Source organism: Brassica napus, chromosome C5 (genome assembly GCF_020379485.1).
Source record: "Brassica napus cultivar Da-Ae chromosome C5, Da-Ae, whole genome shotgun sequence".
In the NCBI taxonomy this organism is placed as follows: Eukaryota; Viridiplantae; Streptophyta; class Magnoliopsida; order Brassicales; family Brassicaceae; genus Brassica; species Brassica napus.
In genome coordinates, this window is record NC_063448.1 from 50,886,822 (window position 1) to 50,911,123 (window position 24,302).

The following is a 24,302-nucleotide window of genomic DNA, read 5'->3' on the forward strand; positions in this document are numbered from 1 at the left end:
TAATAACTCGACAGCGTTGATAAATTAATGGGCAGAGAGGTTCTCTCCGGCCTTTGTGACATAATAACTCGACAGTCCGGGTTAATCATGCTCTTAGGGTACTGTTACGAAACGGACGTCTATATGACTTTTTTTAACACAAAGGTAGTCTATATATATATCAAAAGAAAATCTAGCAAACTGATTTTAATACTATTACTTGAGACGACCAAATGCATTGAGAAGCTAATGATAAAGCCAGGGAAGCTGGCCAGTGTTGATTCTCCGCCGCAAGTATTTTGAAAAAAACGACTTACCTTAATAATTACAAGCAAGTAGCCACATGGCGATACTTGTTTGTTCAGTAGTCATTAATTACCATTTATGGAGGTTTTTGATATGATAAACGTGAAAATGAGCGAAGAGTATAAACAAATGGATATCTGATCACTTCGTTTGTCACTCGAGCTTATAGTTTCGATCCCATCTAGAACGACCCACACCTAAAGATGTGCAATGGGCGAAACGGTTTTGATGCGATTTGTATCGAACGAAAACCTAATCTAGTATGACCCTTCATTCATGCATGCATGCTTTGTGTTTTTAGATCCAATACTAATTTGGTCCACAAATCGCGGAACGGTCTACCCATAACATCGTTGCTCGCACCTATGACCAGCTCTTAATTCCACGTTGCGAGTTATTGTGGAAACAGTCAATTGTCACCGCGTCAACATATATTACTAATTTTTTTTTTTTTTTGTGGCTTGTTTACAAAACCAGCTTAATTCTATAAAACTCTAAGAAAGAAACGTCATGTTCTAGCATTCGTATGACATAAAGATAACAAGTACTTCAGTTACAAGAAAAAAGAAAGATAACAAGTACTTGATTATTAGAACTTAGAATGCCACATATTTATACAAACGTATGGTACAAGGAAAGAGGAGGTGTGTAGTGGTATCATGACATCATCCATTCCCCGCCATTTGCTTATTTTCCGGATCATATATCTTATTAGGGACTTTTTTTGTATTTATCTTTTTGTTTGTATGCTGCTATTCACAGACACAACTTATTTCTATTCCTTCAAATCATCATCTATTTTAGAAATTAGTCCACTAAACTTGATCAGTTTTCTTTGTCCCACTGCATGTTTCATTAAATTTTCAAATTTATTTGATTATTTTTAAACGTTAGTGCAATTACGTGTCTATCAGAAAAGATTATTTATTTCAATTCAGTGATAAGATTAACAAGAGTTTTATTTTAACAATAAAAGAATATCATAATGAGAAAGTATTGTAGCCAATAGCTTAAACGTCAACGATCATCTATCTTATATTTGTTGGTTGTGAGTGTGTTTATCTCTTTGACCAATATTCACAAATCACAACACACAATTCATATTTATATTCCTTCTACTCATCATCTAACTTGGACAACGGTCCACTTGATCAGTTTCATATGTCAACTAGATTTTCAAGTGTTTTTTTAAATGTTAGTGCAATTTTGCTTACATAATGGTATAATCTTTATCTTTCTATTTGACTTGATAAGTTGAAAAACAAAAACAAAGTATTCACATAGCTTAAAAATTCGCCAGCAATGTTAGAACCGACCTAAAATTCGTTATGGGCTTCTGTTGATTAAAACCTAAAATGGGCTTTACTAAATAAGCCCATAAAGGATTGATAGACATGTCAACTTCATCAATTAAAACGGGTAAACCCAAATACGACAACATGTTTCTAAATTCTCCGGTCAGTTTCTTTTCCCGCAACTTCTTAAACGGAACTCATGCTTCTTTTTAGGCCTGGGCATAAAATCCGGAACCCGAAATCCGAACCAAACCCGAACCAAAAAACCCGACCCGTTATCCGACCCGAAACGTTAAAATACCCGAATGGGTTTTGTAGGGTGGTACAAAAAATATCCGAACCCGAAGTGTTATTAACCGAACCCGAACGGGTAACCCGAAAAATCCAAAATTAATAGTCAATATAAATATTTTGAAATATATATAAGTATTCTAATTATTAAATTCAATATTTGTGGTAATATTATATATAATAATAAATATTAAAATTCTAATAAATTATTTAAGTACACAATTAGTTATAAATAAGTATTTTATAATTTGATCATTGAAATAAAAAGTCTACTTTCTTTAAGGCAATACATATTGTTTACAAATGATGTTTGTTTTCATGCTTGATTTAACATTTTATTGCTATTTTATCAATTTTATATGTGATAGATTAATTTTTATTTAATTTAGATGTTTTTCTTTATGTTTTAAATTTTGTTTTTTACTTTGGTTATATCTGAACCGAACCGATATAACCCGAATCCGTACGATATATGATTACTTTATGGGTTTTATGATGCAATACAATTTTGAACCGAACCCGAAGTGTTATTATCCGAACCTGACCCGTACTAATAAAATTTTAGTATGGGACCTAGAAGCGTAAACCCGAAAATCCGAAAACCCGAAAACCCCGATCCAAATGCCAACGGGTACCCGAACGCCCAGTCCTACTTCTTTTTCTACGACAGTTGCAACTGCGTCTTGGACGCCGTCCAGAAGAATGAATATCCACTGAGGCAGGTTGCTGTCCGAAATTTTTATTTTCTCTGTTGGTCAGGGAGAGAGACCAAGAGACCATACGTATAGATATGAAGCAGAAGATGAGGAGAATGTTTAATGACCAGGTGACCTTTACCATTAGACATTCTTGAATTCATTTTTTGTAACTATTTATTGATAAGATATGTCTCTGTCGCACCATATTTTTGTAAAAAATAAGAAGATGTCTCTCTCAATGGACCAATTAAACTGCTAATTTAGTCAAGAGAGAGATTAGAGAGAGAAATTGATGGCAAAAGACATGCATTAATGAGATGAGAGGCTAAGAACATTTCACTCGCTCCATCTCTTTTGCATCTCCTCATGTCTCTTCCTCTCTCTCTGCTTTACCAGGTGGAGATACTATTAAGAGGATAAACAAATGTTTTACAAAAGACAAGCCAATTAAAGCTCCCCTTCTTTCATGTTTTCTTTTTGATTGGAATGTTGGAACATATTATTATAACAACGGTTTTGTTTTAGATGATTTTGTGATTCGTATCCTCTGAACTACACTTATGCCACGGAAATTTAAACATGGTCTGCATTCTTGATTTCTCGAAACATTTTTCTGTATTATTATATCTGTTTATGTGACGCATTACAATCTCTCTTTATTTGTATGTTGGTCGTTGGTTTCTTCAGTTTGACATGGTTTGATTTCTCCTCAACTTGTCTCTTAAATCATCAAGTAAGCGTACCAACACATTTTTTTTGTGTGTCTTTTGAATAAGCATCTTAATTTGAATGTCATTGATTCCGCAGGTGATAGAGCTACTTTATAAGCCAAAAGAATCATCACAAGCCTGGAGACATGGACTTAGCTTCCAATAAGAACACAACAGCTAACTCTAATGATATAGATCCGACCGTAAAACCTAAGTCGCCTAGACCAAGCAACACACAAGCCTCTTCATTTTCGCTTAAACTAGGAGACAACGTTCCCAGGAACCCTCATTTCGATCCCAAGAAGATGGATCCTCTCGTCAGACATCAACCCTCAAAATCTCCTGAACCTCCTTCCTCAGCTAGAGGAACCAACGAGAGTGATAGCTTGGGAGCCAAGAAAAATGTTCTTAAAAATCTTTATTATGATCCCAAGAAGATTGTTCCTTTAACCACACCTGAAACACAATCCCCAAGCGCCAGAGCTCATCACCAACACAAGACAAAGTCTCCAGACAAAAAGAGAGTCCCTAGACAGAATGGAGATTATGGTTATGGCGATATGGGCCCATCAGCTACACCCTTCAAGCCCCACACGGGAGGAGACGTGAGGTGGGAGGCTATTAACTCAGTCACTTCAAGAGGCCCTCAGATAGGTCTAGACAGCTTCAGGCTTCTTAAACGTCTAGGGTATGGGGACATAGGCAGTGTCTATCTCGCTGACCTACAAGGGACCAACGCGGTTTTTGCCATGAAGGTGATGGATAAGGCCTCGTTGGCTAGTAGAAACAAGTTGCTGAGGGCTCAGACCGAAAGAGAGATCCTATCTCTGCTTGATCATCCTTTCTTGCCGACGCTATATTCTTACTTTGAGACTGAGAAGTTCTACTGCTTGGTCATGGAGTTCTGCAGCGGAGGCAATCTCCATTCTCTCAGACAGAAGCAGCCCAACAGGCGTTTCACTGAAGAAGCTGCAAGGTGAGACAAAACATTCCTCCATCTATTTGGAGTAGTCCAAGGGGCATATTATCCGAAACTCCAAAACCGAACTGGAACCAAAAAAACCAAAACCAAACCGAATTTTACAAAAAATGGTTTATAATTTTTAACTCGAAAACTGAAACCAAACAAAAAAAACCAGAGGTTACCCAAATCTGAAATGTAATAAAAATATTAATAATTTTAAATGTTAAAATTAATATATTTTTAATCTGAAATATTAAAAAAATATAGTTTGTAATAGAAAATTTATTAAAAAACTTTAAGTGCTCGCAGGGTTTAACTCGGAGTTTTGTCAGTTTTTCGGCTTTAAACCCAAACCAAATCCGAACCATTTCTAAATCAGTTTTGTTTCAAATTTTATAGAAAAACAGAAACCTGACCTAAACTCACCGTTACCCCAAAACCGATCTGATCCTAAAATGTCCGGTTCCTAAACGGGTCCTAAACACCTCAACTCGAATAACTTGAAACCCCCCGAATAACCCAACCCACCCCAACCGTTAACCCAAAAAAACCCCAACACTAGTTTGGAGTTTGGAGCTTACTTATTATCTTTCTCTCTGATGAGTTTCTTTGACAGGTTCTACACTTCTGAAGTGTTGCTAGCCCTAGAGTATCTACACATGTTGGGGGTTGTGTACAGAGACTTGAAGCCAGAGAACATCCTAGTCCGAGACGAAGGCCACATAATGCTTTCTGACTTTGACCTCTCCCTCCGCTGCTCCTTTAACCCCACCCTCGTCAAGTCCTCCTCAGTCTGCAGCACAGGAAGCGCTATCCTCAACGAAGAGTTCGCCGTCAACGGCTGCATGCATCCCGCAGCCTTCCTCCCACGCCTCCTCCCTTCCAAGAAAACCCGTAAAGCCAAATCAGACTCCGGCCTGGGCGGCCTCTCCATGCCAGAGCTCATGGCAGAGCCAACGGACGTGCGGTCAATGTCCTTTGTGGGCACACACGAGTACCTAGCTCCAGAGATCATACGTGGAGAGGGACACGGCAGTGCTGTTGACTGGTGGACGTTCGGGATCTTCCTCTACGAGCTCTTGCACGGGACAACACCGTTCAAAGGTCAGGGCAACAGAGCTACGCTGCAAAACGTGGTGGGCAAGCCACTGAAGTTTCCTGATACTCCTCATGTGAGCTCTGCAGCGCGTGATCTTATCCGTGGCCTTTTAGCTAAAGATCCTCATAGGAGAATCGCTTACACAAGGGGAGCTACGGAGATAAAGCAGCATCCTTTCTTTGAAGGTGTGAACTGGGCTCTGGTGCGTAGCGCCTCTCCGCCACATATTCCTGACCCTGTTGACTTGGGACCGTTGACCGCTGCGAGAGGGAAGGGTAAGGGATATGGAGGTGGTGATCAGTATAACTCGGTTAAGCATGATGCTCAGGTTGCTTGTGCTGCTGGTCCCGCGACTCCTACTGATGATACGGCTTATGTAGACTTCGAGTACTTTTAGAACTAATACAAGTAATGTACTCTACTATGTGTTTTTTTTTTTGTTCATATTCTTTTTGACGAATACAGACTGTGATTTGTAAAAACAAAGAAGTGTCGCTTAAACAGTGTTTGAGAATAACATTTGAACCTTTCGTTTAGCTGATCAAAAAGTTTCACAAAATCCTTTCATTAAATTTTTATTTTTTTTCACAGAATCACTAGCTTTTGAATAACATCAGATTTGATGGTTTCGCTAAGGTCGTCACTTTTTTTTTTGAACGAACAAGTGATTATCATTAAGAAAAAGAGTTACTCCCCACGGGGAGGGTTTACAAGGGAAAACAGAGTAGATTTAGCAAGAGAGTCTGCTTTAACATTGTTTAAACGTGGAATAAAACCAAATGAGATAACTTCGAACGTGCAACTTAAAACCCTAATATCAAACAGTAAGCTATGCAGCTCAATTGTTGAAGAGGACGAGTTGAGAAGGTTGACGAGGGATTTCGAATCAGAGAAAACATTCAAGCGAAAGAATCCGTAAGCGACTGCGTCAAGTAGAGCAGCCTTTACCGCAAGGGCTTCAGCAACCAGGGGTGAAGCGACATGGGAGCGGTTTGAAGATCGGTGTTCAACAGAGACCTGGGGTCGTGAAAGACCCAGCCTTGTCCACTGTTTCTTGAGTTGGGGTCCCAGGCTCCATCTGTGAAGCAAGCATATCCAGTAGATGGTGGCTGCGGTAGAGGAGGCCGGTTGCGTAGAGAGCAAGTCTTAACAGGGGCTTGAGAGGCTTCTTCCCAGGACCTAGCATCTTTCAAAACTTTCAGAGTTATCTCTGCTTCAGACCAAGACTTGTTGTCCAAGACAAGTTGGTTCCTGTTCTTCCAGAGATGCCAAATAACCCAGGGGGCGACCGGAGTGGAGGCCAGGCCGGTAGGTGAGAGGTTGGTCATTGTAGTGCAACATAGTAGAAGCTCAGAGATGGAGAGGTCGGAGCTAGGGTCTGGTTTGTTCAGGGCCGGAATAAGATCCCATACACGGGCAGAGAAAGTACATGTCAAGAGTAGGTGGATAGGAGTCTCAACCTCTTCACATCGTTTGCATCTAGGATCGACTTGTATGCCTCTTGTTAGGAGAGCAGAGCCAACTGGAAGCGCCGCACTTTTGATCTTCCAAAGAAAGGACCTTAGCTTTGGAGAAGTCTTAAGGTTCCAAATGGTTTTTTTACAGGGGAATGGATCAATGTTGTGGGGGTAAGAAGTGATTCTGGAGAGGGCGTAGCCTGACTTCGAAGTGTAAGAACCTGATTTTTCAAACAGCCATACCAACTCGCCCTCCTTGTTCAGGGAACTAGGGATGAGTTGTAGGATGAGATCCTGATAGAGAGGCAAGTGTTGGCGGATAGCTTGAATGTTCCATTCTTTTGAGTGTGGGAGAATGAGTTCATGGACTCGCATGTTCCGGTTGTGGAGGGTTGGAGGCCCCATTGGAATAGACGGAGAGAGGTTTGACAGCCACGGGTCCTCCTACACTTTCACAGACGCTCCATTGCCTACTGTCCATCCGAGACCTGTCAAGAGAAGGTCACGGCCCCAGATAATCCCTCTCCATCCGTGGGAGCATGTGGTCGAGCTTGAAGCCCTAAGGAAGGGATCAGAGTGGCAATATTTTCCTAACAGGGTCTGGCCAAGGAGAGAATTCGGATCCTGCACAAGGCGCCAAGCAATTTTTGCTAGAAGGGCCTGGTTAAAACACTCAATATCTCTAAATCCAAGACCTCCAAGGTTTTTTGGGAGAGTAAGCTTAAACCAAGCTACCCAACACATTTTTCTCTTTTCCGGGTTAGCATCCCACCAAAAACGAGTAAGTAAAGATTGTATTTGCTTACAAAGGGAGGCTGGGAGCATGAAGCATGACATAGCGTAGGCGGGTATAGCGGAGAGAACCGATTGGAGGAGAACTTGCTTTCCCGCGCCAGATAAGAACCTTGTGGTTCAGCTGATAACTCTTTGTCTAATCCGATCTAAAATGGAGTTAAAAATGTCCCGCTTTCTTCTACGAAAGTGCTCGGGCAGCCCGAGATACTTTCCGATACCTCCCTCCTTCTCTATTGTTAGTTGGCGCTTAACTCGAAGCTTTGTGTGGGAAGACGTCTTGGAGGAGAAAGTGATAGCGGACTTAGTGGCATTTATGCATTGGCATGACGCTTTCTAATATTTGTTGAGGAGAGACACTAGTTGCGCGCAGCTTTGGGCGTCCGATCTCATGAAGAACATAGTGTCGTCGGCGAAAAGTAGGTGGTTTATCGCATGGTTGTTTCGTGCCACTTTAACTCCAGTCAGCAAGCCCAGATTTTGTGCCTTGGTGCACAGTCCCGAGAGAACCTCCGTACACAAAATAAAGAGGTACGGGGAGAGCGGATCACCTTGCCGGAGACCTCGGGAAGGTGAAACACGACCCTGGGGAGCTCCGTTCACCAGGAAAGAATATGACACCGAGGTCACACACATCATGGTCCAAGAAATCCAAGTCTCGTGAAAACCCAATCTTCTAAGTACCGCTTCGAGAAAGGACCATTCGATTCTATCATAGGCCTTACTCATGTCAGTTTTCACCGCCATGGAGCATCGCACCTTAGCCTTTGATGTCTTGAGATAATGGAGGATCTCGTGAGTAATAAGGACGTTGTCTCGCCCGTTTAGGCACGAACGCAGATTGGTGTGGCGAGATGATGTGTGGCAGAAACGGCTGAAGACGCTTTGTCATTATCTTAGCAATGATCTTGTAGTGGGTGGTGCAAAGCGGAATCGGGCGGTAGTCAGCCACCTTCCTCGGGCAGGTGATTTTCGGGATAAGCTGAATATGGGTTTCGTTCTGCCTATTGTGGAGGTACCCTGTCTCAAAAAATTCCCGGATGTCCCGGTAAATATCCTCGCCAATGATATCCCAATAGGAGTGGTAGAAGCCAGCGGAAAATCTGTCAGGGCCCGGAGCTTTATCAGCATGAATGGCGAGGACAGCAACCTTGACCTCTTCTCTGTCCGGGAGAGCGATGAGATCAGAGTTCATCGCTGACGTGATGCAGGGAGAGAGAGCTTCTTCAACGGTTTCGATCCAGTCAGCGCCCGAGGTTGTGAAAATAGACTGGTATTACTTTGAGATAGTTGCCACTATGTCTTCTTCAGTCTCATAGATAACGCCATGTTCATCTTCAAAGATAGAGAAGGCATTGATTTGTCTTCTGCCTCTGGTAATGGCATGAAAGAAAGACAAGTTGCGATCCCCACTTTGTAGCCATTGGATGCGACTATGCTGCTTCCAGTATTCTTCTTCCTCGCGGTATGCCTTTTCAAGCTTGGATGTAGTCGAGGCAATTAGATCAGTATCCGGGGAAGGGGCAGAGAGTGCTTCTTCGAGAATGAGTTGGGCCGCTCTGATAATTTCATTGCTTTTCTCATTTTGTGCCTTCGTCCACTCAATGATCTTGGCTCTAATCCTGCTAGTTTTAGATATGACTGATTCCTGCTTGGGATGAGGCCAATGATTTTTTACCAGCTCTCTGACTTTTGGCTTTGAGCGCAGTCTCCTGTCGAACCGGAAGGAGCCCTTTTTTAGGCTTTTAGACTGGCCAAACAAGGTGAGGAGAGGACGATGGTCCGAACCCTCAAAGCGTAGATAGACGCTCCGACCAGATGGAAACTTCTCAGACCATGAGCAATTGGACATAGCGCGATCAAGGCGGGATTGGATGAAGTGTTGATAGCGCATACCTCTCCAAGAGAGGTGGTTTCCCGCATGTGGAAGGTCCCAAAGGCCCATTTGTGACACAAAGCTACGGAAAGCCAGGAAGGAGCCTTCCCAGCGGAGAGGTCCGCCTAGTTTCTCGGTGTTGTCAAGCAGGTCGTTGAAGTCACCGGTAACGAGCCAAGCATCGTTACGGTTCTTGCCGAGTTCCATAAGTTTGTTCCAGAATTCTGGGCGATCTTCCATCTTTGGAGCTCCGTAGATAAATGATGCAAAGAAGGAGGCCTTTTTGGCTTGAATGTGGGTATCAATGATATTACACGATGAATATAGAATCTCCACATTAATATCCTCTTTCCAAGATAACATCAGCCCACCACTAACACCAGTGGGGGGGGGGGACAGAGAAGTGATGCTTATACAACGAGTTTTGGTACAAACGGAGAACTTTTTCATCAGTGTTTTTAGTCTCCATTAGAAACAAGATGTCGGGAGAGAAACGCGAGCGAATCTCTTTGAGGCGCTGGACTGTCAGGGTGTTTCCAATCCATTGGCAGTTCCAGCTCAAACAGGCTAAGGAAGAGATCCTTGAGGTGACCGAAAATCCGTCACCTTACGAGTGCTGGTTGGAAAAACTCTAGAACCCGGGACTGCTTTAGACGAGGGGCCTGTCTTTTTTCCATCAGCTTGCATAATGAGCTTTCTCCTTGGCGAGTTATGGGTTTTTGTGATTCTTCTTTTTTTAATAGCAACCCCCTGAGTGGAACTTCTAGTGATCTTTGTGTGAGGGGGAGTTGGCATTTGACGCTTTCCTGACAGTCTTGCTGCTGCAATTCTACTAGATCTCTTCACGGTAGAGGCAATGGGTAGAGCATCAGAAGGACTGGACTCAGCTGGTACAGGGCCTAGTCTAAGAGACACATGACGTCTATCTTCACTCAGCGTTCTGATGGGAGAGGCAGGGGCCTGCTGAGCCTTTGAGCTCGAAGCTCCTGTCTTGTCGACAAAAGGAGCATCAGTCATAGTGTCTTCAAAGTAATGAAGTTCTACATCTTGGAGATTTGCTGAGCCTGAGTTATGATCCTCACGCTGAGGTACTACAATCTCATTGGAGGGCAAAGACAGCCAATGGAGAGCTGATTGACGTTCATTGGAAACATTTAAGCTCCCAGCGGGGGATATTCTTTCCAGAGCAGAACGTCGTTCTTTGGAGTTATGAGTGCTCGAGGAGATAGCAGCTGAGGGAGTGTGGGTTGGCTCACGAGCAGGTTTAGGAGGAGGAGTATGAGAGACATGAGAGGTAACTGGAGTCCCCCCAGATCTTCTTTCTGAAATTCTAGTATCTGAGCATCTCCCACCAGAGCGCGGGGAGGCTGAGTGAGCGTCCTTACGCGGAACCCACACCTCTCGTTGAGTAGATGCTCTATGGTGGTGGTAACGGGGGGCGTAGTCATGCTGTCTGCGTTCATGTCTGTCGTCTCCAAGGGGAGCGTGACGAGGATACGCAGAGTCAGAACCTCTCTCCCTTCCTTGTTGTGCAAAGCGACTCGGTCTGGGGGGGGCATGCATCCTATCGGTTCTACCACTAGCTTGTCTCCTCTCTGTTAATTTTTCCAGCGTCCTGACTTGGTTGATACCCATGGGGGCTGAGCGTTGAGTGTTGGGAGCCTGAGCTGAAGGACAGTCATCACTTTCGTGAGAGAGAGAGAGAGACAAGAGAAGCAGTGTTTCTCGAGTTTCTCATATTCTAGTTCGACTTCCTTCACTCCACTAGACGACAAGCTTAATTCCAGAGTCCTATCTAGAGGTTGAAGACCGTTAATACTGACTCTGAAGCGCCCATTAGTGGCATCCTTAGCTTCTACGTGGCCAATATCAGAGCCAATGGCGTGGAGGGCTTGATCTGTCCAATAATGCAGGGGGAGACCGTGTACGGTAACCCAAAAAGAGATCAAGGAGGGGAAAGTCTCTGAGACTGTTGGTTCCCAACGTTGGGCAAGATCATCCACTGCTTAAAATGGTATGGCGCTCTGTTCAGAATGCTAAGTAGGTCCTTTTCAGACTCGAATCTGAACTGAAAGAGGTGGGGACCTAAAGCCCTTCCTGTGATGGAACCCGAGACTTGCCAATGCTGCAGAAAAAATTCAAACAGAGCTCTGGTGTTTTGAGCAGTAGGGTTAGAGACTCTACCGATAAGAGTGAACTTGTTCTGTTCAATGAGGGCAGAGTTGTCAGTGTCTGGGATCTGTATCGGAGCCCTGCGACGGGGAACCGAGGGGTCGGGGATCTGAACCGGAGTCCTACGACGAGGAGCAGCAGGTTCAGAGGCCCATTTGGCTTTCTCTGTCGCTGAGTACCTTCTAGTCATTTCAATGCTTGAGGAGAGAAGTACGGAGCGAAGGAGAGTGTGGCGTTTATCGGAGCAGGGGAAAAACACAAACTATCCTCACAACGGAGGCAAGACACAAAAACAAACAAAGGAACATTGCTTTTGGAGAGCCCACAGTGCAGGGTGGTAAGGAATTCTCAGGGGGAGGAGATAACTAGAAGAGACCAGAGGGGAGGAAAGACGGGAGAGGCAACCCAGCTTCCATAATCGCCTTCGAGAGGTGTAGATTCCGGTAAAGCAGCGGTGAGAGCGGTCCCTCCGACCCGGGTCGGGGGAAGAACCCGGCGGGTAAAGGGCAGAGGGTGCTAGTGACCGGGGGACAATCCCAAAAGGGGAAAGGAATTTGAAAAAGAAAAAGGAGTGTCAGCGGTTTTAGGCCAATAGAAGGTAAAACCGGGTAGAAAAGTCAAACAATGGGACTTTAGACTGCTGGGCAAGGACCTTTCTCAAAGACAGTGTCCGGGAGAAAAACGTAATGTAGTAAACATACAATAGTTTGATGATTATTATTATTAGTGGTTAGGTCGCTAAGGTCGTCACTATGTTACTTAAAAGGTGAAAATTAGCTTTTATATATATGGAAACATTTGTAAATGAGATCAACAACACAACTGAGCCATGCATTGGTTCCAGTTTTCTCACTGTCCCCCTTTCTTATCATCATCCTCTTCAAAGTTTATTCCTTTGCAAACAGATATGCTGAATCACTGCTTTGTGTCTCATAACGCCAATACTATGTATTTCTCTGCCTCCAACTAAAAGCTCAATCTTATAAACTCTTCCTCAAAGAAGCCAAATCCTCTCACGTCCTGTGTTATCAATGTTGAGAACTTAGAGCAGCATTAACGCAACGGGAGGGAGCGTGGGTTCTAATTTTTTTTTTTTTTTTTTTGTTTTATCCGATTAAAAAAAAAATAGATCAATCGCGGACCGCCACGTGACAGTGGGGTCCGCGAAAAGTGGCAAAAACCTCACAAACTCACCTCTTACTGAAAAGGTAGAAGAGGCAGGTTTTAAATAATGGTGGATCCCGCATGATTTTAAATTTTTTTTTTTGAAGAACCAGACAGTTATTGATGCTTTTAGTCTGTTGTGGCTGCAGCAAGTGCAATTAGCTTGAACCTTTTCTCTTCTGAATCATCCCTAAGAGTTTTCAACTTATGCAACTTCCTGAATACGGTTAGGCTTCAGGGGATTTTGTTGACTCCATTTTTGGCCTAATAGTGGTTTATGCTGCCCTTATCATGCATGTATGATGCTCGAGTACTTTGCTCATTTATGCCAAAACTCAAAACTTCCTTTATCTTCTTCATTGTGACAAGTAGAGGATCCAGAGGGCATCAGTAAATGGTCTATAGATAGTGGTGGTGAAAACCGTCTTTGCTTGAGACATTTTGCTTGTAAGCTATATATGAGAGAAGACAGTAGTATCTAAATGTCTTATATCTCATGTATTCTTGTAGCATTGCAGGATGTGAGGAGAGAAGTTAGTAAGCATGCGAAGGTGTTGAACAAACTAACAACAACAACCAATGCTCAAAGAGTTGAAGAGATGAGTTTAAAGTGTTAATTTTATTTCTTTATGATTCATCAATTTGAATCTCATAACCATATAATTCTCTATTTGAATAGACAAAGGGGAAAACATACCTTGTGAATCCATGACTCAATGATCTATGGCAAGAGAATGGATCTTCCAATACAAACCCCTTGTTGACCTTAGCTCTCCATTGATGGGATATGGAGTTTTTCACTTAATGTCAAGTTAGGTTGCATTGGGGACCATAACCCATGATGTAGAAGTAATTTCTTGTTCAACCCTTCACTAAACTAGAAATCACATAAGGCATCCACATATAATATTTCATAACATTTTATGCCCAAACTTATTAATGGTCATATCACATTTATTCCTTAACATATGTGACCCAACCAAAATGATCTTACAATCTCCCACTGGGTCATATATGTGCCTTAGAATGTGATAAACTTTATGAGCGCTCTTTATGCCATTAATTCTGGGAGCATAAGCAATCTTGTCTATTGATTATATCAACATAGGATCATGGTGGCTTTCGTTACATTACTTTCGTAACTAAACTTTCCATGGTCACAATATCAATACAGCCAAATGACATAGATCAATTATGAAACATGTGGCATGAAAATCACATGAAGTGTGGTCTGTATATGTCGATTTTCAACTGGTCCTACTTTAGTGAGATCAACTTAACCCTTATGGTACAAAGTGTATATGCCGAAGACTTTAAACTTTATTTCTGATCAGAAAGTGTGTATAATACAACCAAAACATGGAACAAAAAAAACAAATTACAAACTCCCACTAAACCGAATGATCCCCAAACACCAAAATACCCATATGAGCAGTATGCTCATGAAAGACCTTAGGTACAATTCCTTTTGTAAGAGGATCCGCAATCATAGAGTTTGTCCCTAAGTGTTCTATGGTAAACTTTCCACTTTGTACCCATTCCTTAACAACTCGGTACTTGATGTCTACAAACTTAGACTTTACCGAACTTCTATTGTTGTTGGAATACATAACGGCCGCCTTATTGTCACAATACAACTTGAGGGGTCTTTCTATTCCTTCAAGAATCCTTAAACATGTGACAAAATTCCTTAGCCAAATTCCCTGAAGTGATGCCTCGTAGACTGCTACTAATTCTGCTGCCATTGTGGATGATGTTACGAGTGATTGCTTAGCACTACGCCAAGAGATCGCTCCACCGGCTAACAGAAAAACATAACCTAATGTAGACTTTCTACTGTCTTGGCATCCCGCAAAATCAGAGTCAGAATACCCAATGATCTCCATATTATCCGATCTCTGGTACGTGAGCATACGGTCTTTTGTTCTCTGCAAGTACCTCATGACCCTTTTGGTTGCTTTCCAATGGTCCATGCCCGGATTACTTAAGTATCTGCCCAACACTCCAACTATGTACGCTATATCTGGACGCGTACAAACTTGAGCATACATAAGACTCCCTACTGCTGATGCATAAGGGATCTTTTGCATCTCCTCAATTTCCAGTTTTCCTTTAGGGCATTGTTCGAGACAAAACTTGTCTCCCTTAGCGATTGGGGTATCTCCTGGTTTGCAATCATGCATGCCAAATCTTTTAAGAACTTTATCAATATAGCTCTTTTGTGACAATCCAAGAATTCCTCGAGGGCGATCTCGATGAATCTCGATCCCTAATACAAAAGATGCCTCACCAAGATCTTTCATCTCAAAATTTTCCTTAAGAAATCTCTTGGTTTGAACCAGCATGCTAATATCGTTAGTGGCCAGAAGTATGTCATCGACATATAAAACCAGGAAAATATATTTACTCCCACTGAACTTTTGATACACACAATCATCAACCAAATTCACCTCAAAACCAAAGGAGGTGATAATCATATGAAATTTATGGTACCATTGACGGGAAGCTTGTTTTAGCCCATAGATGGATTTCTTTAATTTGCAAACCATATCTTTTGCATCACCTAAGGTAAAATGTTCTGGTTGCACCATATAAATCGTCTCTTCAATGTCTCCATTGAGAAACGCTGTCTTAACATCCATCTGATGAAGCTCTAAATCATAATGTGCAACAAGAGCCATGATTGTCCTAAAAGAATCCTTTGAAGATACCGGAGAGAAGGTTTCTTTATAGTCAATCCCCTCTTTCTGAGTATAACCTTTAGCCACTAGACGAGCCTTATATCGCGAAACATTACCATTCGAATCCCTCTTGGTTTTAAATATCCATTTGCAACCAATGGGTTTCTTTCCTTCTGGTAATTTAACGATTTCCCAAACCTCATTGTCTAACATAGACTTATACTCTTCATTTGCTGCCTCAGTCCACTTATCCGACATGGAACAACTCATTGCCTGAAGGAAGGTGATGGGATCATCTTCCGAAAGAGTTTGATTTTCCTCATGTTCCATTAAAAATACTATGTAATCATCTGGGATAGCATTTTTCCTTATTCGAGTGGATCGCCTAAGAGCAATTTGATCTTGTTGCACTAGTTCTTGAGGATTTTGAGTTTGACCTTCATGTACGATATCATCGACAACCTGAGTTGGAGGAAGGACTTCATTATCAACTTGAGGATCCAAATTTACTTCATCAGAAGTAACTATACGAATCGGTATAGGTATTGGAGCCGATTCTTCCTCAAAGATGATATCCTTAACCTTATTTCTCCCCCCAAAATCAATATCCTCAAAGAACGTAGCTGTTCCTGTCTCAAAAATAGTCTTAGCAGTGGGATCGTAAAATTTATACCCTCTTGAACGCTCCGAATAACCAATAAAGTAGCTGCTAATGGTTCTTGAGTCCAGTTTCTTTTCATATGGCTTATAAGGCCTTGCCTCAGCTGGACATCCCCATATCCGAAGGTGCTTAAGACTAGGCTTGCGCCCAGTCCAAAGCTCATAAGGGGTCTTAGCAGTTGCTTTAGTTGGCACCCTATTAAGAATGTATGCTGCAGTCTTTAGTGCCTCTCCCCAAAGTGATTCAGGTAAGGAGGAATGACTAATCATACTCCTCACCATGTCCTTAAGAGTGCGATTCCTTCTCTCAGACACACCATTCATGCTAGGAGAACCTGGCATGGTGTATTGAGGCACTATACCACACTCCTCTAGGTATCTGGCAAACGGTCCTGGACGTTGTTCACCTGAACCATCATACCGACCGTAGTATTCGCCACCACGATCAGATCTGACAGACTTTATCCTTTGGTCAAGTTGGTTCTCAACCTCAGCTTTGAACCTTTTGAACACGTCCAAAGATTCCGATTTCTCATGAATAAGAAACAAATATGCATATCGAGAATAATCGTCAATGAATGATATAAAATATTGTTGACCATTCCAAGAAGCCGTAGGGAAAGGTCCACAAATATCCGTATGTATCAACTCAAGGACTTCCGTAGCTCTATATGCACCCAATTTCTTATGCTTGGTCTGTTTTCCTTTAATGCAATCCACACACATATCACAATCCGTGAACTTTATGGAACTCAATATACCATCTGACACAAGACGCTCAACTCTATTTCTAGAGATGTGACCTAGGCGTTGGTGCCAAAGAGTTCCTGAATTTGCATCTTCAAACTTTCGTTTAGTACCTCTTGATTCAACACTTAAACTTTCATCTTTAGAGTTTATAGTGTCAAGCATATAAAGACTGTGATTTTCCAAAAGTTTACCGGTTCCAACAAGTTTTGAATTTAAAGACAAAGTAGCGGTTCCGTTCTCAGTTAGACAAGAATAACCTGATCTGTCTAACCAAGGACCTGAAACCAAATTACGTCTAAAAGACGGTACAACAAAAGTGTCTTTCAAATCCAGAAAATGACCAGAAACAAAAAACAATCTAAAATGCGCAATTGCCTCCACATGCATCGGACTCCCATTAGCCACATGAATGCGTCTTTCAGCATCATTTGGGGTTCGATAGCTCAGGCAACCCTGAAGTGAAACACTAATGTTAGTAGTAGCACCAGAATCTAACCACCAAGTGTTCCTAGGTACTTCAATTAAGTTCATTTCTGAGCAAACCAAAGCAAGGAACATACCTTTCTTAGCACGCCAAGCGTGATATTTAGGGCAATCCTTCTTTATGTGTCCACCCTTCCTGCAAAAGAAACATGTATCTTCAACCTTAGCATGTTTCTTTTGGGTAGGACCCTTAGCAGCATTATCCTTAGTGGGCTCAAATTTCTTTCTTTTGCCCTGTCCCTTAGAGGTGTAAACCATATGAGAACTTTCGGTCCTCTCTTGTTTCATCCTCTCTTCCTCTTGCACACAATATGCAATGAGCTCGTTAAGAGACCATTGCTCCTTCTGTGTGTTATAACTTGATTTCAGCTGACTGAACTGAGGAGGAAGAGAGTTCAAGACAAAGTATATGAGCAATTCAGCCGGAAGCTCAGTCTTAAGTGTCTTGAGTTTCGAAACAATGTTGGACATTTCCAAAATGTACTCCCTTATTTTTCCATTGCCATGGTACCTCATCGTACTAAAGCGATGCAAAAGCATGCTAATTTCCGCCTTATCGCTTCTTGCGAAACGGGAATCCATCTCGGCAAGGAACTGTTTGAGATCATTGATCTCCTCACCACCTCTGAAGGCTTCTGGAATGGTGTCCTTAATGATCATCAAACCAATGCGGTTAGAACGCTCCCACTTCTCATGAACAGCCTTATATTCCGAAGTGCTGTCATCCGTAGGAGAAGAAGGTTTGTCCATCCTGAGCGCAAGGTCAAGATCCATACACCCAAGAACAATCTTCACTTTACTTTTCCATTCCGAAAAATTGGAACCCGTAAGAATTGGAATGGATCCTAAGTTGGCAGATAAAGTAGCTGAAAAGAGAGAACAAAACCGAGTTAACTCAATATCCGAAGAAATCAATGATAAATTTTAACTGATTATACTTCCCATCCAAGATACCAAATGTAACATCAATATCAAGTCTTTGGACAGTAATATTGACTACTAGCAGTACTCTTGTAATAACAATCAAATATTGACAATAATCCACGATAAACAATAAACCTTCCTTTGGGCCGATTTATTATTTACATGTTGAAACCATATAATTGTCATGTATTCATCATCATAATTGTATGTACAATTCGGCCAAAAATTAAGTCTTCCTTTGGGCCGACTCAACATCCGCATGAATATTGCACACACGTATATATATAAATTTCGGCCAAACACAACCTTCCTTTGGGCCGATTAAATATTCGCCATGAACTTACATACATACTTCCTTTAATAATTCTCATGAAAAATCTTCTCAAGAGAGGTCTTCCTTTGGGCCGACATCTTGATTAAATTAACCAATCAAATTATTAAATATGTATAATCAAATTTATTAATTGATTTAAAGCTGAATTTTATTCTTGCACATACATATAAGTGAACGTATGTAGGTTCTTTATGCAAGAATACTTAAGCGGGAGAGTGGTTGGAGGCAGCAAGGGAGGTGCCAGCTTTAGTCACGCGACCTGGGTTCGAATCCCACACTCTGCGTTTTTTAACTTAATTAAAGCTGGATGGGCCTAACTTAATGTTTGTACCAAACTGGCCCAACTGATTTAAAACATAAGAAAATGGGCCAAAATAATTAAATTCGCAGGCCCAGAATAATTAATTAAATCAGAAATTTTATTTGGGCCAAACAACTAACAAGCCCATCACGAATCTGCCTCCCACCTTGGGTATTGTCAAACAATTTTTTCAACTTTAATACCTAAAAAACAGATCTAACCAAATCTGGAAAAAATTGTTCCACAAAAAAAAAAAATGAAAATTTTCAACAAAATTTCAGAAAGTATAAACCTTATGAACAATATTTTCCATCAATAAAACCTTAAACCTTATTTAGATATAAATCTTAAACATAGATAACAACCAAAGATCTATATCTAACATGCATGGTCCCAAAATTCAACATAAACTTTAGAAAAAAACAGATTGAACAATCCAATATTTTCACATAATAATTAAATTCGAATTTAAAATACAAACTTTAGATTAAATTCGAAATTATTTTAGATCCAAATAGAAAATCAATATGGTGGCTCTTGATACCAATTGTTAATTTTATTTCTTTATGATTCATCAATTTGAATCTCATAACCATATAATTCTCTATTTGAATAGACAAAGGGGAAAACATACCTTGTGAATCCATGACTCAATGATCTATGGCAAGAGAATGGATCTTCCAATACAAACCCCTTGTTGACCTTAGCTCTCCATTGATGGGATATGGAGTTTTTCACTTAATGTCAAGTTAGGTTGCATTGGGGACCATAACCCATGATGTAGAAGTAATTTCTTGTTCAACCCTTCACTAAACTAGAAATCACATAAGGCATCCACATATAATATTTCATAACATTTTATGCCCAAACTTATTAATGGTCATATCACATTTATTCCTTAACATATGTGACCCAACCAAAATGATCTTACATAAAGTGCAACAAGACCAGTGAGGAAGAATCAAAGTTGAAGTCTCTGTTCGGTCTCTTTGTTAACTTCGGTGTTTATTATTATTATTATGTAATAATAAAACAAAAAAAGCTCACAACTTTATAAATCTATTTATTGATAATGATAAGAAACAAAGAGTAATTTAATAAAAAAAGAAAAAAGAAACTAAAGAGAATCAGTGAAGAGATGTCAAATCAGTTTCGTGGGATCTGAGAGAGAGAGAGAGAGAGAAGAAGAGAGAAACAAACCTCTCTCTCTTTAGGGTTTTCAATCACAAATCCGAATGGCAGCACATCGTCACCAATTGTTCACATACGCCCTCCAACCTTCTCTCGCCGCCGCCTCCACCGTTTCCCCCGCTCCTCCTCCGCCGCAACCGCTACCGCAACCGCAGCAAAGTCTCTCCCTTTCTTCTCTCTACGCCTCCTCCGCCGCCGACCGCTACTACCCCGACGCCACGTTCCGCTTCTTATCCCGCGACGGATCCGAAGCTTTGACCAACTACCAAGCAACGGTTGCTTCTTCTTCCTCTTCTTCGGCCATGTACCACCACCACCATCTCCCCAACGCGGCGGCGGCGTCGCATTTGGCTTACCCTCCTCAGCTGATTCATCAGGAAGCTTGGCCGCCTGGCGTCGAGCCTCCCGCCGCCGCCGCCGCCGCCGTTGAGCCTCTTCCTCCTGGAGTCAAACGCACCTCTGAAGGTTTGTCCTTTTACTTAATTCTCAGATCTGCTTCATTGATTCTTATTTATTGCTTGAATTGTTCAATTTGTAAAGCTTTAAAGTCTCCACCTTTCCGTTTTCTCTGCCCTCATCGTGATTCTACCTCTATAGTTCCTTCAATTGCAGCATTAAAAAACTTATCTTTAACATTAGAACACACTTCTTTAATCATTGGTCTCTAGCTTAGCTTGCTATTCTAGGATTGGATAGATCTTGATTTACATTTGCATTATGGTTTGTGTTCCCCTGTGCTTTTATCTTTAAATAGAGGTTGAATTGGTTGGCCTTTTTGTGTTTGGGATACCACTAAGCTTATACAAGTTAGAATCATCCCTAAGGATATTTGACTACTCTAATGCTATTAATTATTAGTTTATTACATCTCTGTAAAGTATATTTGACTACTGTAATGTAATTAATTAGTCTTTGTTGCTTTAAAATTTCAGAAAGACAGTTAGTTTTCCCTTAAAAGTTATGCTTTCTTGCAACTCTCTTATGGTTTCCAATAAACTTTTCAAAAGGATTATATGTAAGACATACTTATTGAGGCTATATTTGCTTTCTGCTGTATTATTTCGTATATTTCATTATCCTCAAGTTTATTTTCAAGGTATAAATATACAGCAGCATATATATATATATATATATATATATATATATATATATATTACCTTCTCATGTTGTTGTATATTACTGTTTATTATGTAATATAGCGCTCTACTATCCGACTCTCTACGGTGCCCATAATCCAATGGGTCAGACGGAAGCTTGGTATACTACGGACTACTTAACCAAGCGCCTTAAGTTGGAGAGTACGAGCCATTTGCCTGTCTATCCACAGCGGGCAGGGGAGAAGGATTGTACCCACTATATGCAAACAAGAACTTGTAAATTTGGAGAGGGCTGCAAATTTGATCATCCTGTTTGGGTTCCTGAAGGTGGAATCCCAGATTGGAAAGAGGTGATCGTTTACTACTATCTAAGTATTTACATTATAATGATGATTACGTTTTTCTCTTCTCTGGATTTAGGCTATGTACTTATATGTTTATACCACGAGAGTTTGTGTCTGATTACTTTTAAACTATACCTATACTCTTTTTGCTTGGTGTCTGGGCTCATAAACTTAGGTACAATATATATATATATATATTTTGTCAGCACTTAGTACAATATATCTATACTGTTTAGGTATCTTGATAGTGACTCAAGGCTTCAGTTTCTGTTTCTGCAACTATGTTTGTTATTCTTGCATTTCTCTTTGTCAGATCGTTTCTTGACTTGAAAGTGGCATTGTTTAGGCATTCAAGGATAAGATGATAAAATCTTTTTTTTCTTTTTTTTCATTCAGGCACCAGTTGTTCCAAACGATGAGTACCCTGAGAGACCAGGTGAACCAGATTGTCCGGTAAGCTGTTTCTGAAAACTTTTCTCGCTATTTTAGTTCTGTTTCTTCCTTAGGATCTGACCATCATTGTCTTCTCTTCACTGCCGGGCAGTATTATATAAAAACACAACGTTGCAAATATGGTCTAAGGTGCAAGTTTAATCATCCCAAAACAGCGGCTGCAGTAAGTGACTTTTCCATCTCCTAATTATATTCCTCAGTTTCTTTGTATGTGGCAGCAGACACTCCCGATAAGATCTTGTGGTTCTAATATATGCTACTTGATGCTCTTCTGTATATCAGGTTACTGTTGAAACTCCAGATGCCTTACCTGAGAGGCCTTCTGAGCCCCCGTGCACTGTAAGATACACACATATAGTAACACAACTTATCCGTTTTCACTGATGAATAATCTAATCCTAATTATTAAGTTCACTGATGTTTTCTACTCTGCAACAGTTCTACATGAAGACTGGAAAATGTAAATTTGGTTTAACATGCAAGTTCCACCACCCAAAAGATATCCAGCTACCATCATCTAGTCAAGATAATGGTAGTACTGAGGCTGTAACCAGTGAACCTGATGTCACCAACAATCCGCATGTGACATTTGCTCCAGCAGCATATTACAACTCGAAGGGACTACCAGCTAGGCCGGTAATGGTTTCAACTTCAAGTTCCATACATATTATCTTATAGTCAGAATTGGTGAACTATCTAGTGTCTAGTTACTATTCTTATAACTGATGAAGATTGTATGCTGACCTGTTCTGTCATCTTAGAATGAAGTTTCATTAATTAGATTGTTAGATTTTACAGGCTGAAGTAGACTGCCCGTTCTATCTCAAGACCGGAAGGTGAATATCAAATACAAAGTCGTTGATTACAACCTCGAAAGAACAGAAAAAATGACACTAACGTTTAATATGTTTTCCATTTTCACGATCAGCTGCAAGTATGGTGCCACCTGTCGCTACAATCATCCTGAGAGGACTGGTTAGTGAGCGTGTCTCATTTAAATATGTTTGTTCTTAGAATCTTCAGGTACCACTTTCACTTCTTAGAATCTTTACGGTATCTTCTGTGTGCGTGTTTTGATTTTGGCCACAGCATTCACTCCCCAAGCTGCTGGGATAAATTATCCTCTAGTGTCCCCGACCAGTGCGAGTGTAAACCTTGGGTTGATTAACTCAGCTGCCTCCCTCTATCAGACTCTTGCTCAACCCACGGTAGATGTCTACAATCATGCTGTAAGAAATATTTAAATGCTCCTTCTAAGATGCTGGAGGTTTAATTAAAGTAGAACTTGTTGCAGCTAGGAGCGCTTACAGCAACGTATCCCCAAAGACCTGGACAACCAGAATGTGACGTGAGTATTCTTGTGCAACTTTTTAGATTGTTGACATGTCAATTGGACTTTTACTAAAACCCCTCACTATCTTTCATATGTTATAGTACTACATGAAGACAGGGGAGTGCAAGTTTGGAGAGAGGTGCAGGTTCCATCACCCAGCAGATAGGTTGAACGCAACGAGTAAACAAGCTCCTCAGCAGCCGAATGTGAAGCTGAGTCTTGCAGGGTATCCCAGAAGAGAGGTACCGTACAAAACGTTGATCAAATAGAATCCACACTGCTTTGCTTGTATTTTGTGTGCTAATCCAATAGAGGAATCTGTTGCAGGGTGCGCAAAATTGCCCGTATTACATGAAGACGGGGACTTGCAAGTACGGGGCAACATGCAAGTTTGACCATCCTCCTCCAGGCGAAGTTATGGCTAAAACCGCTTCAGAAGCTGAAGCTGATGCTGCTGGTGGAGCGACTGACACGACTCAGTGAGTAGCTATCTTTATGTAAGATAAGATGATAAGCGTGTTGTAATCTTGTTTTACTTGCTATGTTCTGCATCTGTTTCTCCTTTCTCAAATCCCTTTTTATCACATCCTAAAACCAAAAGAAGAGATTGAGTGAGTCCTACTTTGCTGAGTATCTTCTCTACAATTGGTCAAGCAGTAGAGCTTCTATGTTTATAAAGGCAACAAAGTGGGTCTGAAGTTTTCACCATTACCATTATTCTCCTCTCAATGATTCAATACTTAATATGAAAGCAATAATCAGTAAACTCCAACCAAATTATACAATAACGTTGAAGAACACACACACACACAAACTAGTTTCCAAAACCGTTTGCTAGTTCTTGTAAACATGCTTCGTCAGCAAGAAACATGTCGATGCCAACTGCTAGCGGATCCAAAGTTTTGTGTTGTTAGTTTTTGGTTGTTATCAGCAGAAGGAGAAGAGGAC

General features: G+C 41.2%; 3 protein-coding genes across 10 annotated transcripts; 2 read left to right on the forward strand and 1 right to left on the reverse strand.

Annotated features, from left to right (window-relative positions):
- Positions 1-2,867: 2,867 nt before the first annotated feature.
- On the forward strand, positions 2,868-7,526 carry LOC106386648 (serine/threonine-protein kinase AGC1-5). Its single transcript, XM_013826471.3, has 4 exons — positions 2,868-3,151; positions 3,257-3,302; positions 3,377-4,255; positions 4,860-7,526. Exons 3-4 carry the CDS (start codon positions 3,426-3,428, stop codon positions 5,737-5,739), a joined length of 1,710 nt encoding a protein of 569 aa, XP_013681925.1. The 5' UTR covers positions 2,868-3,151; positions 3,257-3,302; positions 3,377-3,425; the 3' UTR covers positions 5,740-7,526.
- A 3,886-nt stretch (positions 7,527-11,412) lies between these two features.
- Positions 11,413-11,829, reverse strand: LOC106384684. Its single transcript, XM_013824615.1, has one exon. The coding sequence runs from the start codon at positions 11,827-11,829 to the stop codon at positions 11,413-11,415; it is 417 nt and encodes a 138-aa protein (XP_013680069.1).
- Positions 11,830-20,025: 8,196 nt separating this feature from the next.
- Positions 20,026-23,975, forward strand: LOC106389857 (zinc finger CCCH domain-containing protein 37). 8 transcript variants are annotated; one of them, XM_048759218.1, is made up of 12 exons: positions 20,026-20,592; positions 21,327-21,574; positions 21,965-22,021; positions 22,113-22,184; positions 22,304-22,360; positions 22,460-22,657; positions 22,820-22,857; positions 22,950-22,996; positions 23,111-23,229; positions 23,304-23,369; positions 23,456-23,596; positions 23,682-23,975. In XM_048759218.1, the coding sequence occupies exons 1-12, from the start codon at positions 20,172-20,174 to the stop codon at positions 23,835-23,837; spliced, it is 1,620 nt and encodes a 539-aa protein (XP_048615175.1). In that variant the 5' UTR covers positions 20,026-20,171; the 3' UTR covers positions 23,838-23,975. The 8 variants fall into 8 exon arrangements, with proteins under 8 accessions (XP_048615175.1, XP_022554216.1, XP_013685660.1 ...); XM_022698495.2 differs by having other exon boundaries at positions 20,034-20,592; positions 22,811-22,857; positions 23,111-23,250; XM_013830206.3 differs by having other exon boundaries at positions 20,034-20,592; positions 22,811-22,857.
- Positions 23,976-24,302: the final 327 nt, after the last annotated feature.

Bases quoted from the DNA above. Each gene is read 5' to 3' on its own strand.
- LOC106386648 (XM_013826471.3), top strand. From the start codon at position 3,426: ATGGACTTAGCTTCCAATAAGAACACAACAGCTAACTCTAATGATATA. The intron at 4,256-4,859 runs GTGAGACAAAAC...TTTCTTTGACAG, and splicing joins TTCACTGAAGAAGCTGCAAG to GTTCTACACTTCTGAAGTGT.
- LOC106384684 (XM_013824615.1), bottom strand. From the start codon at position 11,829: ATGACTAGAAGGTACTCAGCGACAGAGAAAGCCAAATGGGCCTCTGAA.
- LOC106389857 (XM_022698495.2), top strand. From the start codon at position 20,172: ATGGCAGCACATCGTCACCAATTGTTCACATACGCCCTCCAACCTTCT. The intron at 20,593-21,326 runs GTTTGTCCTTTT...TATGTAATATAG, and splicing joins AGTCAAACGCACCTCTGAAG to CGCTCTACTATCCGACTCTC. The intron at 22,997-23,110 runs GTTAGTGAGCGT...TTTTGGCCACAG, and splicing joins CAATCATCCTGAGAGGACTG to CATTCACTCCCCAAGCTGCT.